Raw genomic sequence first — 13974 nt, 5'->3', positions numbered from 1 at the left:
TGTGTCCAGCGTTCTCCACCAACTGTCAATGGTGACAGTTAGATAAACTGATTTATGCTGAGTGACAAATGATGGTGATGACTTTCTTGTCTGCTCCTGAAAATGTGTTTGTGTTTCCTTGAGTTCCACGGAGGCTGTGGTCTTTTGTGGTGGTGTGCGACCATCTGTACAAGATTATTTATAAGAGTTAAGGTAGAAAATGTACTTTCATTTTTAAAGTTGAGAAAAACTAGGAAATTAAGGTTTTCTAATATTTGATAGTTTGAGAAAACACATGTACATAACTTTATGAATCTAGTTTGACATGGGCAATGTGTATTAAATGTTTTTATTTATGGAGTGCTTCATTATAAAGGTTTGAAGAACATTGTTGTAGAGGCATGCTGACATTCCCAGTGGAAAACTCTTCAAGCTTTCTAACATACATCAGCTGTTGCCTATGCGTCAGGATCTGTTCTGTGCACTTTGCAGGCATCAATTACCACCTCACTACCACCTTATGAGGTTGGTGTGATTACCAACATCCTCATTTTATGGATGAAAACACTGGGCTGGAGAACCAGGTAACTTGTTCAAAGATAGGGCTGGCTTATGGCAGATTCATGGTAGAACCTGTGAGGTCTGACTTCAGAAGCCATTTTTAAACTTCTGCTCTGTACTGTGCCACATTTTAGTGCCTCTCTGATCCCACATGATAAATCCATGTGGCTTCCAGGAGGAGAGGGATCATATCTGTCTTGTTAATTTTGGTATCTTTAAGATATAGTTTTTAAATTAATCAAGGAAAGGAGGTCCTATTATCACCTCTGATTGGGAACCTCAGATAAATACTTTTTAAATTTCTAACTTGAAACCATTTTTACCTCAAAATAAATGGATATGATGAGAAATTGGTATGAATGAAAGTAGCAGTCCTATGTTTAGAAACTCTATGCAAAAACATCTGTACCACCTAATACTCGTGAGTCAGTGGTGAGTTTCAGCTCCTCCTTGACATGACTAATGTCTTCCTTTTCTTTCTTTATCACGAGAATATGAGAACATAAAAAGTAAACATTGCTGGGGCTAGGGCTGTAGCGGTAGAGCACTCATCTGGCATGTGTGAGGCACTGGGTTTGATCCTCAGCACCACATTAAAAAAAAAAAAAAACGGTATTGTGTCCACCTACAACTAAAAAAATATTATAAAAACCCACATCGCTGGGAGTGTAGATCAGTGGTAGAGTGTGTGTTTAGCATGCATTAGACTGTGTTTAATTCCCTGCACCACATATAACAAACAAGAAACGAAACAAAAAGTCCCTCAACAGCAAAATACCCTCTTCTTGAACTCCCCAACCGCAGGTTCCCCTGTATGTTCTATGAAGTGTCCCTCAGAAGCATATTACCTTAGGACAGCGATGAGAGCCCAGCAGCAATGAGAACAAATGATAATGGCAAGAGAATCAGATCTTCTGTTTTGGGGGTTCATTCACGGATGTCTTTTTAATTGAGATCCTTAGGTCTTTGGCACAAGGATATATGATAATTTCTAGTATATTCTGGGCATTAATAAAATTGTTTTGGTTTGACCAAAATGCATTTATAATCCCATGTACATCTGAGAGTTTTGTGAATTTTGTGTTATAGTATCCCATTCACATTATGACAAATCTCCTTTCTTTCCTGTTCTTCTTTTAGGTTCTTTCAGGACACTTACTCTTCCAGCAGTAAGTATTCATTTGCAACTTTTGGTTTCAGAAACACATTGCCTCAGTGAGCTGAATAAGTTAATATTTAATTGGCTTTTGTGTTTATATACATTTCTTGGAAGTTTGTCGTGAGTCAAGATTAGCCTTTGGATTGTTTAAGAATACTGTTATTTTAGTGCTATTGGTTGTTAGGTTCTTCAAACTCTTAGCAGGGATTTTCCCTTTTGTGAAATAGAAAAGTTCACTGTATTTTGTTCCCTGATGCCTTAATGAGCCTTACAGTCTTGAATGTGTAATAAATACTCTTCTCTTTAGTTTTTTTTGTCTTTGAAGAGGGCAGTGCCATGGGAGCCATTTTGGAATCTGAGGCAAAAGAAGTCAGTAATACTGGTCCTGTCTTTGTTAAAGTTTTGACTTTTTGGGGTTACAATATTTTCTTTATATTAATTTTGATATTTTAAAATATTATATTACATATTATTTTCTTGCTTATTGAGTTATTTGGTGCCTCTCAAATTTTGCCTCTGAGGTAAGTGCCTGACTCACCTCACTCTATTCCTGGCCCTAGAAAAGGGATAAAGATAGTCTGTGGCTCATAGGGATGCCTTGGAGTGAAATAAGATGTGAAAGCATTGTAAAATTTACTACAGAAATGGAAAGGGGTTATTATTTTGTTGAGAGAGCCATCAGGCCTTATTATTATATGTTGTTTATGAACTCATCCTATTTCCCATGGCTTTGATTTTGAAGTCTGTGTTTTAATAACTGTGCTTTGTTCTGGATTTTCAGGCAGTTAATGTACAGTGGACTAGACCTCATCATTCAATAAGAGGCACAATTTGATGATTTTCTGAGACTAGATGACTAATGACTTTGGCCCTGACATGTTATATACTTGAGTAGGATCAGTATTACCTCATTAGCTGGTTCACTTATTACTTCTTGATGGCTATTTGTTTAGCACATTTCGGAAACCACATTCATTTTGGGGGATTCCTAGAGAATACTGTGTCCCAAACAGTATTTATAAAAATTACTTAATATGTCTTATCAACTAAGTTTCTAACATATTTGTGTTTGTACTTTTCTTACTGAGAAATATGCAGTTGCTTGCTGGGCACTGTGGCATGTACCTGTAATCCTAACTACTCAGGAGGCTGAGGCAGGAGTATTTCAAGTTCCAGGCCAGCCTGGACAATTTAACAAGATGCTTTCATGCATGAAGAAAAAGAAAAATAAACAAGCAAACAAAGAACAACAACAAAACCAATGAACAAAGGAAATGCTTAACTAGCTTGGGCTAGAACCCCTGGGTTCAATTAACAGCACCACAACACACACACACACACACACACACACTTCTGCTAACAATAGAAAGTAGAGGGAGGGTGAGGAAAAGGCATGAACAGGCAGAAGTGGGACGCCCCGCCCCACCATAATCTTTGTGACAATTAATCATCAGCTGGCATTAATAGAACCTAAAACAGTAGATTCTGTGTGCACAACTGCTGAAAAGGGAGGCTGGTGGTGAAATTAAAATAAATTCTGTGTATCATAATTGCTCTGTAGCAGAAGGAGAGAGAGATTTAAGTTCAGGAATCATAGCTTGATGCCCAGTAAACTATTTGGTTTCCTCAAGAGTCTGCATTTTCACAGGCTGGAAGTGTAGAAAAGCAGGAAACAGGAGGAAGCAGGGCAAGTAGTACCACGTGGTTTAAACCGTGCTTGTCTGGAGTGTCCCTAGCTAGAAATTTGATTACTAGAGTTATTTTTTAAATCTTAAGTTTATGAAATACTAACTACAAACCCTACGTTTTTAATATTAAATATGCCATTTCCATTCTATGTAGCTATAGCAACTATTTATTAAAAGCTTTACTAGAGATTATATTTAGGAGTATTTCCCTTTTTAGTAGAACAGATTTTTAAAGACTTAGTCATAAAATGTCTGGGCAACTTTGATAATACATGGCAAAAATAGAAGAGTCTATATTTTCATGGGTGTTCAGTTAAAGTGGACCCAACTTTTAAAATGTACCTGCATTCGGATGTTTGTAAATGTAATATTTTAAATTATTTTTTTAAAGGTCTTTATGACTTTTTACTGCAAAACATGTATATTTTAAGAGTGCATTAAAATAAACGTGTCTTATCTGATTTAGTCATTGTTTCTCTTTTGATATAAATAGCCCTCAATAAGAAGAAAGTAAAAACATAATTGGTGCTTAATATAAAGATTATTTTTTTGTTTAAAATATGGCAGAGGGCTGGGGATGTGGCTCAAGCGGTAGCGCGCTCGCCTGGCATGCGTGCAGCCTGGGTTCGATCCTCAACACCACATACAGACAAAGATGTTGTGTCCGCCAAATACTGAAAAATAAATATTAAAAATTCTCTCTCTCTCTCCCTCTTTCTCACTCTCTCTCACTCATTCAAAAAAATAAAAAAATAAAAATAAAATATGGCAGAAAGATTTCTCTTATTCTCATGGTAATGAATCCAACTTAAAATGAGGGAGTGGTTTTATTTAATTAAAAGTGTTTTTAAAATTTATTTTAAATAAAGTTGATTAAAAACTATCATCTTAAATTTATCAATTTTGCGGAGGGTTACCTGGGATTGAATTCAGGGGCACTCAACCACTGAGCCACATCCCCAGTCCTATTGTATATTTTATTTAGAGACAGGGTCTCACGGAGTTGCTTAGTGCCTCCCAGTTACTGAAGCTGGCTTTGAATTCTCGATCCTCCTGCCTCAGCCTCCTAAGCCAATGGGACTAAAGGAGTGTACCACCATGCCCAACCTTAAATTTGTCAATTTTACCTAAAAATTTGTCTTCTAATTCTTTAGTAACTGGCATGTGTAAATAAAGATAAACATTTTTGTGTCATTTCAGGTTTCCTTAGTGCAATGAGTCTGTCAGTGGAGGGAAAGAGCTCAGATTAGAATGAGTTGTGCTTATTTTCTGTCCACCAAGGATCTTTTGAGCTTGCTTTTCTTATGTACCCTGGGCAGAAAGTTATCATTGACTCAGACAGATTGCATTTAAGGATGCACAGAATAGGCTTAGCATAATTGAGAATCAACAACTCAACTCAGAGGCTGATATTTTGTCAATAAGAGCCTCTTGATACTGTCAGCTCTTACACTTTGTCTGGCTGCCATACTGTTTCCAACTTTGGCAACCTCTCTCTACCTTCCTCTAGCTCTGTTCCCTCACGTCAAGGAACAGGAGTCCCAAATATCCATGGGAAAACACTGATTTCCTTATAAGAGATATGGACGTCTTTTTATCAGGGGACTGCACTATTACCCATTCTGGAAATCCTTTTTTAGTAAATGGCCCCAAGAAGGCAGAAGGCAATTGACCAGCACAGATGCATGAGCTTCTGTGCCCCAGGGTGTCCAGTCTGATGTGGAAAGCAGGTTACAACCCATCCCAGGTCTGGCAGAAAGAGAGTCTATTCATGTGCCAAGGCCCATGTCATAATTCTGACTTTCTAGCACTGGGATTAGCACTTAGTCTTTGAGGCTGCCAAATTACCTAAGTCTTATGTATGGTCAAGTGGGGTTTATAATGGGCGAAAACTGAAAAAGTGAACTAGTTATGATAGCCAAAAGGAGCAAAAAGATGGGCAGTAACATCTCCCTTGGAGTCAGCATCAGCTCCCTGAAGGAGGAGGGAGAAGGGAGCACAGGAAAATGTTTTGGGGGCACATTTGTGTTAATTCTCATTCTCTGACTCTTTGGCTTCCTTGTGGTTAAGAAGCCTCTGCACTTCTGCATCATTAATTTAACATTAGTATTTAATCTACCATCTGTTCTGGGGCTCTGTGCCACTAAAATAATCAAACTATACCCAAATTATAAAGAGCAATGTCATCAAATATCTTTTGTTTTTTTTTGTACTGGGGACTGAACACAGAGGTGATTTACTACTGAGCTGCATCCCTAGTCTTTTATTTTATTTTGAGAAAGGGTCTCTCTGAGTTGCTAAGGGTCTTGCGAAGTTACTGAGGCTTGCAATTGAAATTGAACTTACAATCCTTCTCCATCAGCCTCCTGTGCCACTGGGATTACAGGTTTGCATGGCATGCCTGGCTCAAGTATCTCATTTATGCATAATAAATATTTATAAATCGATGCTAGTTAAAAGCATATTATATGCTGGTTCTGGACATGTATATTTTCTTGCTTATAGTATTAAGGAATCTGACTAAAATAATCAGAGGACTGAAATATCACTTCAGAAAACAGAATATAAAAATGCAAGACTAGACTCTCAATTCCTCGAAGGCATGGGCCTTTGGTTCAAGTTGTATTCCAATGCCTAGGACAACCTGGTACATAGGAGATACTCAATAAATATTTATTTATTGAAAAAAAGCAAAAATTAGTACCAGAGGTTACTTGAAAGCAGCATTATTATTTGTTTTTTTTTTTTTTTTTGAGAGAGAGAGAGAAAGAGAGAATCTTTTTTGTAGATGGACAGAACACAATGCCTTTATTTTTATGTGGTGCTGAGAATTGAACCCGGGTCCTGCCCGTGCTAGGCGAGCGCTCTACCGCTGAGCCACAATCCCAGCCCCTATTTTTTTTTTTTTTTTGGTAACATTTTATTATGAAATTTTCAAATGTACAAAAAACCTTAAAGAATTTCATAGTGAATTCTGGAGAATAAGTCTCACATTTTTTTTTCCCCTGTATTGTGGATTGAATCCAGGGCTCTGCTCATGCTAGATTGGCTCTATATCACTAAGCTACATCCTGAGCCCTAGGCTCCACCTTTTGAAGGGAGAAAGGTTAGAGACTCTTGAACATATTTTAAAATTACTACATGAAGTTTTCTTTTCCTTTTTTTGGTACTGGATATTTGAATCAAGAGGTGCTCTACCACTGAGCTACATCCCTTCCCTCTTTATTTTTTGAGATGGGATCTCACTAGGTTGCCTAAGCTGTCTTTGAACTTGTGATCCTCTTGTATTAGCTTCCTGAGTGGCTGGAATTACAGGTGTGTACCACCACCCTCAGCAATCAAAGTTCTTTTTAGAGTAGTATAGCTCATGTTGGGTTTGTGTCTGGGCTAGCGACCTGGAGAAACATCTTTATCTCATCTAAGCCCTAGTTTCCTTGTTTGTGGAATGGTTTTAGTCTAAGCATCTATTAAAGGATTGAAGTAGAATGATATAGTAAACTGTTTAGTATGTTTTCTCGTCTGTTAATGGTGGAAAGTAGGGTTTCTGTTATTAATAATAGTAATGCAATTAGCAGCACCATCATCCTTACTGAGACTGACACATAATGAACAAGATGCAGGAAGACAATGCAAATGTGCCTTTCATGGGTGGACTGTCTTGAATAGGGCAAGCACAGAAAGGACGTTGGGGATGTCGAGGGATTTTGACCCCTAATAACTGATGGGGAGAATAATTTGCAAGTGGAGTTAGAAGCAGCAAATTGTCTCTTGCTGAGAGGGAGCGAGCTGTGGGGTGTGTGTCCTCTCTTCCTGAAACCCTTTGATATAATCGGAGAGCAAACTATCAGATGTTAAAAAAGGAAAACAAATTGTTTGGTGCCCAGGAGGGGCAAATTGTTCAACATTGCAGTTACTTCTGATAATACTGTGTATTTAAATTTTCTATCCTAGACTATAATTAAGACATTTTTGAGGTAAAATATGAGACCTTGATATATCTTATCTCCTCTCCACCACAGCTACCTTTGAACAGTGCAGAGGAGATTTATGAGCTACGTGTAACTGGACATGCCCAGAATGAGATTTTATTCTCTGATAGTACGCGCTTATCATTTGAGACCAAGAGAATATCTGTCTTTATTCAAACAGACAAGATGCTCTATAAGCCAAAGCAAGAAGTGAAGTTTCGGGTTGTTACGCTCTTCTCGGATTTCAAGCCTTACAAAACCTCTTTGAACATTCTCATTAAGGTAAGTGGCAAACAGAAGTAAAGCCAGGAGTTCAAACCGCCTTACCAAAGCTCTCTTGAAGTTCTGTTCATGTTCAGCAATGATGTAGGATTTGGTCCATGACTGTTTTGTGGTGCTGCGGACGGAACCCAGGGCCTCGTGCATGCTAGGCAAATGCTCTACCAGAGAGCTACGTCCCCAGCCAGTTCTGCTCACCTGACGGACACTGTAATATCTTAGAATTTCACCTAAGATGAGCTTTGTTCTCAAGATGGGAATCCTCTGTCTAGGAAGGGAGGTGGTAGAGGCCTGGGTTCAGAGCTCAGGCTTCAAAGTCAGCCTGTTTAGGTTCGAGTCGTGGATTTTTCATTGATTTTTTTTTTCATTTGTCACACATTTAATGGACTTCTGTATTCTAGGTACTGACACAGGGCAGTGAAGAAAACAGATTAAGTCCCTGCTCACATCAAGTCAAGTTTATTCTTTTTAATTTTTTTTTTTTTTTAGTTCTGTATGGACTCAATGCCTTTATTTGTTTTTATGAGGTGCTAGGATTGAACCCGGGCTGCACGCATGCCAGGCGAGCGCGCTACCGCTTGAGCGACATCCCCAGCCTGGCTTTTTATTTTTTAAACATTTTCTAGTTGTAGTTGAACAAAATACCTTTATTTATTTATTTTTATGTGGTGCTGAAGATTGAACTCAGGGCCTCGAATGCGCTAGGTGAGTGCACTACCGCTGAGCCACAACCCCAGCCACAAACCCAGGCTTTTTAGTTTGGTATTTTCCGATTCTTTTTAGTTTTTTCTTTTTACAAATTAAAACCACCACCACCAACAACCAAAAGAGCAAGTATATAAATAAAATTCAAGCCAAGATATGTCTGTAGCAAAAATCATGTTGGTTGTCATGGTGCCCAATGCATATTTCTTGAATTGAAATATGAAATCTTTTGAGTCTTCAGTTCTGTGAATTTCTGCCTTTGCTAGCTAGGTATGGAGATGTCCATAAAGCATGTTGAAACTGTGAATAGCGTTTCTAAGTTCACGGGGCTCTGAGCAGGGTTGAACTGACACCGTTCATACCATCTGTCATTATTCACGTACCCTGAGGACTTGCTATTGATGTAAAATGATGGTTCAGAGGTGAGTGCTAAACAGCTCTCTGGCTGTTTTCAGCTGTTTCCTTCCATCTACCTCAGGCAGAAAAAAAGACAGCACCAGAGAAATAGCTTGTTCTAGGCTTTAAATCAGAACTACCACTGCTGATTCTGGACAGCTGTCCTCTTTTTCCTTTTGTCCTTCCTTCCTTTCCATTTTATTTTTATATTTTGTGGTACTGGGGAATGAACTTGGGGCCTCATACGTGCTCAGCTATCGCCGTGCCTTTGAACTACACCCCCAGAACTGGCCTCTGCGTTTTTTGTGGTTCTGCCTCTCCACTCTAGAATCTGTCTTTGAAACCTTAGATCTATAGATTCTTTGGACTCTTCTGTTCAATTTTGGACCAGGCCCCTCACATTTGGCTTTCCTAGAAGAGCTTAGCGAGACCTTCCTCTGTTAGCTCTGTTAGCTCTAGGATGTGTCCCTCTTAAAAGCTTGTGCATTAGGTAATGTGGCAATGATCAAAGGTGCAATGGTTAAATTATGACTTCGTCCATGGGTTTGATGGATTGGTAATTTAAATGGACTACAAGGAGGTAACCGTAGCATAGTGGGAGGAAGTAGGTCACTGGGGAAGTGCCCTTAGGGATTACATCTTATCCCTGGCACCTCACTTTCTCTCTCTGCTTTCTGACTGTCATGAGCTGAGCAGCTTTTCTTTGGATGACCTTCTGCCATGATGCTCTGCCTCATGTCAGGCACAGAGATATGGGGTTGGCTCACCATGGACTGAACCTCTGAAACTATGAGCCCAGTTAAACTTTTCTTCCTCTAAGTTGTTCTTGTCAGGTATTTTTGGTCACAGTGACAAAAAGCTGACTAACATACTCTAGTTCTAAGGGATCTTACTGGCCTGGCCAGTGTGTGACCCTTTTGCCCAGGGGACAGGAATTTAGGCAGAAATGCAGTGTTTGGGGTCAGTTTATGAGGGTAGCCATATCCTCTCTGTACCTGGAGAGTGAGGTTGGCTAAGGACTCAGATCTAGCTATCTCCCTCTTGTAACTTGTAGAGGCCAGGTTGGGCATTGATATAAATGCCTACACTGTTGTATTCCTTCTGCTGAAAGCAGTCACTTGGGACAGGACCTTGTGATGTTTTCTGTATTTTTTTTTTTTTTTTTTTAGTGTAGAATAGTTGGTTTCTGGGCAAAAATTCCAAGAAAAAAGTTGCAATTTTTGAAGCTGAGCCCCTGACAAGATTGGTTATTATACTCCTAGCAATACCACCTGCAGGCTGATGTGCAGAAGCACTCCTGGCAAGTCAGCAGGCTGACTTTTTTGGGAATTATTTTACCCAGCCAAGAATGGCTGTAAGACCTAACTAAGATACGGACCATCACTGCCTATTCAGGGACCTTCAGTGATTTTTTGTGAAGATTGCTGGTGTTATTCATTTTGCCTGCCCCTGTCATTGGCCTCAGGAAACAAAGGGGCTTCAGAGGCTTTCTGACAATGAGTAACATGCCTTAACTTGAACATCCTCTGTCAGTTTGGCCTAATGTTATAGACATCAGGGTCTCTGACACTGTGAAGGCAGCCGGCTTGGCTGGCTTCTACCCTGAACTTTCTCTTTAAGAAGTTGTTACTCCTGGTACAGGTGAACAATCTTGTGTAGGAACAGGTATATTTGGAGAGGGGTCTATCCTCTGACTGTGCCCTGACACTCCGCAGCAGCTATCGCAACCTCAGAACCATAGCTCTGGTCAGGTGAGGGGGCCATCAAACCCTGAGTGATTTGACTTCTCTGATTTTAGATGCCAAACAGACACAGACCTTGCATAGAATCCTGCATTCCAGAAACAGTCCTTGCAGACATATTCTCCAGTCACGGAATTGACTGCTTGAGACAGTCTGGTGCAGGCAGCAGGTACTGTGCTGTGCTGAGGCAGCTGACGGAGATCCAAAGTCATCCAGAAGTGACTTGAAGGGCCACCGTTCCAGTGTCTCTGGCACACAGCTGTTATGGCAACACAGGGGGCACAGTTCCACTCTAAGTGCCCTCCTGTGTGGGTACAGCAGGAGCTGACCAGGCACAAATGCTGGACTCTGCTACGATGGTGCCATGCATGACCTGTTCAAATCCTGCTGTGTTCGGTAATCATTTCTGATGGTTCTATATCGCCTATGTCTTCCTTACTGGTGAGGGTTAGATGTAGGTCCAAGGTGGGCTTGGGAAACTAGAGGGATTGTCTCATGCACCGAGATCTTCCAGGTGCAAAGGCACCAAAGATGTCAGTTCATGATGTCCTCTGTTTAGAGGGACATGACACCTTCATAAGACATTGGCAGAATATGGGTGTTCCCTCCCCTCCCCTTTAAGTAACATTGAGAATTATTGTTCATTTTAAAAGTCTTTGTCAATCTGCAAAAAGAAAAATAGTACTTTATTGTTTTCATTTTCATTCCCTTAATTACTAGACAGCACATATTTATTAGCTATTTATATTTCTTCCTGGGCCTTTAAAGTGCACAGCTTTCCCATGCCTCATGCTGTGACAGGCCCAGTAGAGCCAGCTGCCAGTTACCATACTTGTCTCAGGAGTTGGCCAAGGGTACAGTGACCTGCTTCTTCTTGATCTGCCTTTGGTCACTGGTTTTAACAATTAGTTTCTAGCTTACTGCTTGATTCTCAATTGATTAAACTACTGCCTACTCAGTTCTCAGCACTGTGCTTACCCTAACTTTCATCTCCCTACTCTGGCAGAGAGGTTTCTTCTGGTTTCTAATAACAGAGCCAGCTCGTTAATTTTAATCAAAGGACAGAGAATAAGAATCAGAGAAAATATTTGCTGCCTGCTATCAGGAGTTCAAATCCAGTTGGGAACAAAAAAATTTTTTGTAAAATAAAATATATACAATAAACATTGTGTGTTTTTTTTTTTCTGCCTATACTAGTAGGATACACTCAAGAGGAGTAAACTCCAGAGGTGTTGAAGGTTCAGTGGTGCCCACATAGTCATTTTTGCCTGTTGGAGGTGTGTATGGAGGGTAAGAAGCTGGAGCTCATTTCACTAGTGATCAAAGAAGGAAGAACATTCCATATAGCAACTGCAGAGGTCTAGATGTATGGACTTCCTGGGTGAACTGCAAACAAATCTCTATGTTTGGAAGAAGATGCGTGTAGAAATATAGATGGGGACAGATTGATAAGGGCCTTGTAAACCATATAAAAGCACGGAGAGTCATTCTGTAGACTAAAGCCATCAGTATCCACTGGTCTATTAGAATGATCATCCCAGTGTTTACTCATGGCTTGCTACATTCCAAGAACTATGCTCAACATTTCAACCAGGTACCTCATTCTCAGATCTATGTTTCAGATGGATCACACTGTGCAGTGGGGAAGCTGTATCAGAGTGGGCAAGATTGGAGGGAGGAGATTAGTTGCAGTTGTTAGAAAACAGGATATGGTGGTGGACTGTGAGGATGAAAAGGAGAGAGAGAGAGATAAAGAGAGAGAGAGAGAGAGAGAGAGAGAGAGAGAGAGAGAGAGAGAGAGAGAATGAGACAGAATTGAGAGGAACCTGGGATAGCTGCTGGAATGCCTGGGGTGAGTACTCCATGAAGAGATACTGTCTGGGAGATTATAGGAAGACTCAAGTGATTTTCATCTGTGTCCTTAGTTAAACATCTCTCTGATATGCTGTGGTTGAATTGAAAGAGACCTGGATTTGAATGCTCAATTCCATCATGTGTTTGGCGATAGAATATTGGGCCAGGTATCAGTTTTCTCAACTACGAGGTGAAGACAATGCAGTCCTGCAGAATTAGAATTATTTGAGACAAGGCAGAGTGCCTGATGTAGTGTGACTCTAATAATTGGGGTCTGTTATTTCTACAGTAGACTTTTCTTTTGGCACCACCTTAAGTTCGGTGATGTCCAGTTGTAGAAGGAAACATGATGCCAGGAATTAAAAGTTGGAGCAGAATCAAGATGTTTTCGGGGGAAATAGAAGAAAAATGTTGATTTGTTTTCTTTAGTAATATAGACGTGACATTTCCCCAAACCTATCGTAGTGTCTTATTTTGGGGAATGTTCTGGATGTGTCTCAGGGTACTACAAACATCATTCCTAACCTAATAGGATACATGTGTACAGGGGCCACCTTTATATAGTTAACATGTGTGGTTTTTGTTTTAGGACCCCAAATCCAATTTGATCCAACAGTGGTTGTCACAACAAAGTGAGCTTGGAGTCATTTCCAAAACTTTTCAAGTATCTTCACATCCAATACTTGGTGACTGGTCCATTCAAGTTCAAGTGAATGTAAGTATAAATATGTTTTGGGGGGATATTAAAATGATTTAAATCATTCAGGTGGGAAAGTATATCCCAAGTCGCTTATTTAACAAATAGGAAAAAAATTAATACTACCATCAAGACAATATAAGTGGTTTATTTTTAATTTACCATGTTTATCAGTGGGTTAGCTATCATCAAAACATTTTAATTATTGTTATCTTTTCTCTATAATAAAATGTTTGAAAGCTAAAACCTTTTAGCATTTGGGTATAAAACTGATTAAATAACTGTTTGCTTACTTATTACATGCATTGAGTATTTTAAAACTAAGAAATGACTACGTAGCTATTTACTTGGCAAATTTTAGGTCTCAGAACAGTTCCTGGCAAGTGATTGAACAAACCCTTGGTCTTTGTTTTAAGAAATAATGACTTTAAACAGTCATGTTGACATCTGTTTCTTAAACCTTCTCTCTCGCCAGTGACTTTACCTATTTCCTTTATTTGCTGCCAACTTGTGTAGCTCTGAGATCTAACAGGGCAGGGGCATTACAATGCCTTCATCTCTCTGCCTCAGGTTTTCTCCTGTGCATCACTGTATGATACTCGAAATCCCATTCAGTGTTTTCCCCATTTTTCTTTGGAATTTAAAAAATATATATTTATGAGTAAGAGCTGTAAACAATAATTCTATTAGTACAGGGCTTCTCACTATTGATGTTTGGGCAAAAATTCCTTCTTGTGGGCACTGTCCCTATGAACTGTAGGACATTGAGTTGCATGTGTGGCCTTTACCTTCTAGATGCCAGTAGCAGCTTCCTCTCCCTTAAGTTGTGAAACAAAAATATCTCTAGTCATTGCCAAAGTTTCCTGTGAAGGAAATACCCTCCTCCTGTACCACTGAAAGCTACAGTATTAGAAAGAGTAATCACTCATTAACCTAAGATCCGAGG

The 13974-nt window shown here is 39.6% G+C and overlaps 1 protein-coding gene across 1 annotated transcript in view; it reads left to right on the top strand.

The window, feature by feature from the left end:
* The window catches only part of Cd109 (CD109 molecule), a 126638-nt gene that overhangs the window by 17182 nt on the left and 95482 nt on the right, over window positions 1-13974 (top strand). Inside the window, exons 3-5 of the mRNA XM_026391343.2 lie at window positions 1681-1709; window positions 7407-7637; window positions 12921-13046. Coding sequence (XP_026247128.2) covers window positions 1681-1709; window positions 7407-7637; window positions 12921-13046 — 386 coding nt within the window. The remainder of the gene's footprint in view (window positions 1-1680; window positions 1710-7406; window positions 7638-12920; window positions 13047-13974) is intronic.

Source organism: Urocitellus parryii, chromosome 8 (genome assembly GCF_045843805.1).
Source record: "Urocitellus parryii isolate mUroPar1 chromosome 8, mUroPar1.hap1, whole genome shotgun sequence".
Classification (NCBI taxonomy): domain Eukaryota; kingdom Metazoa; phylum Chordata; class Mammalia; order Rodentia; family Sciuridae; genus Urocitellus; species Urocitellus parryii.
This window is presented reverse-complemented; position numbering and strand designations above follow the sequence as displayed.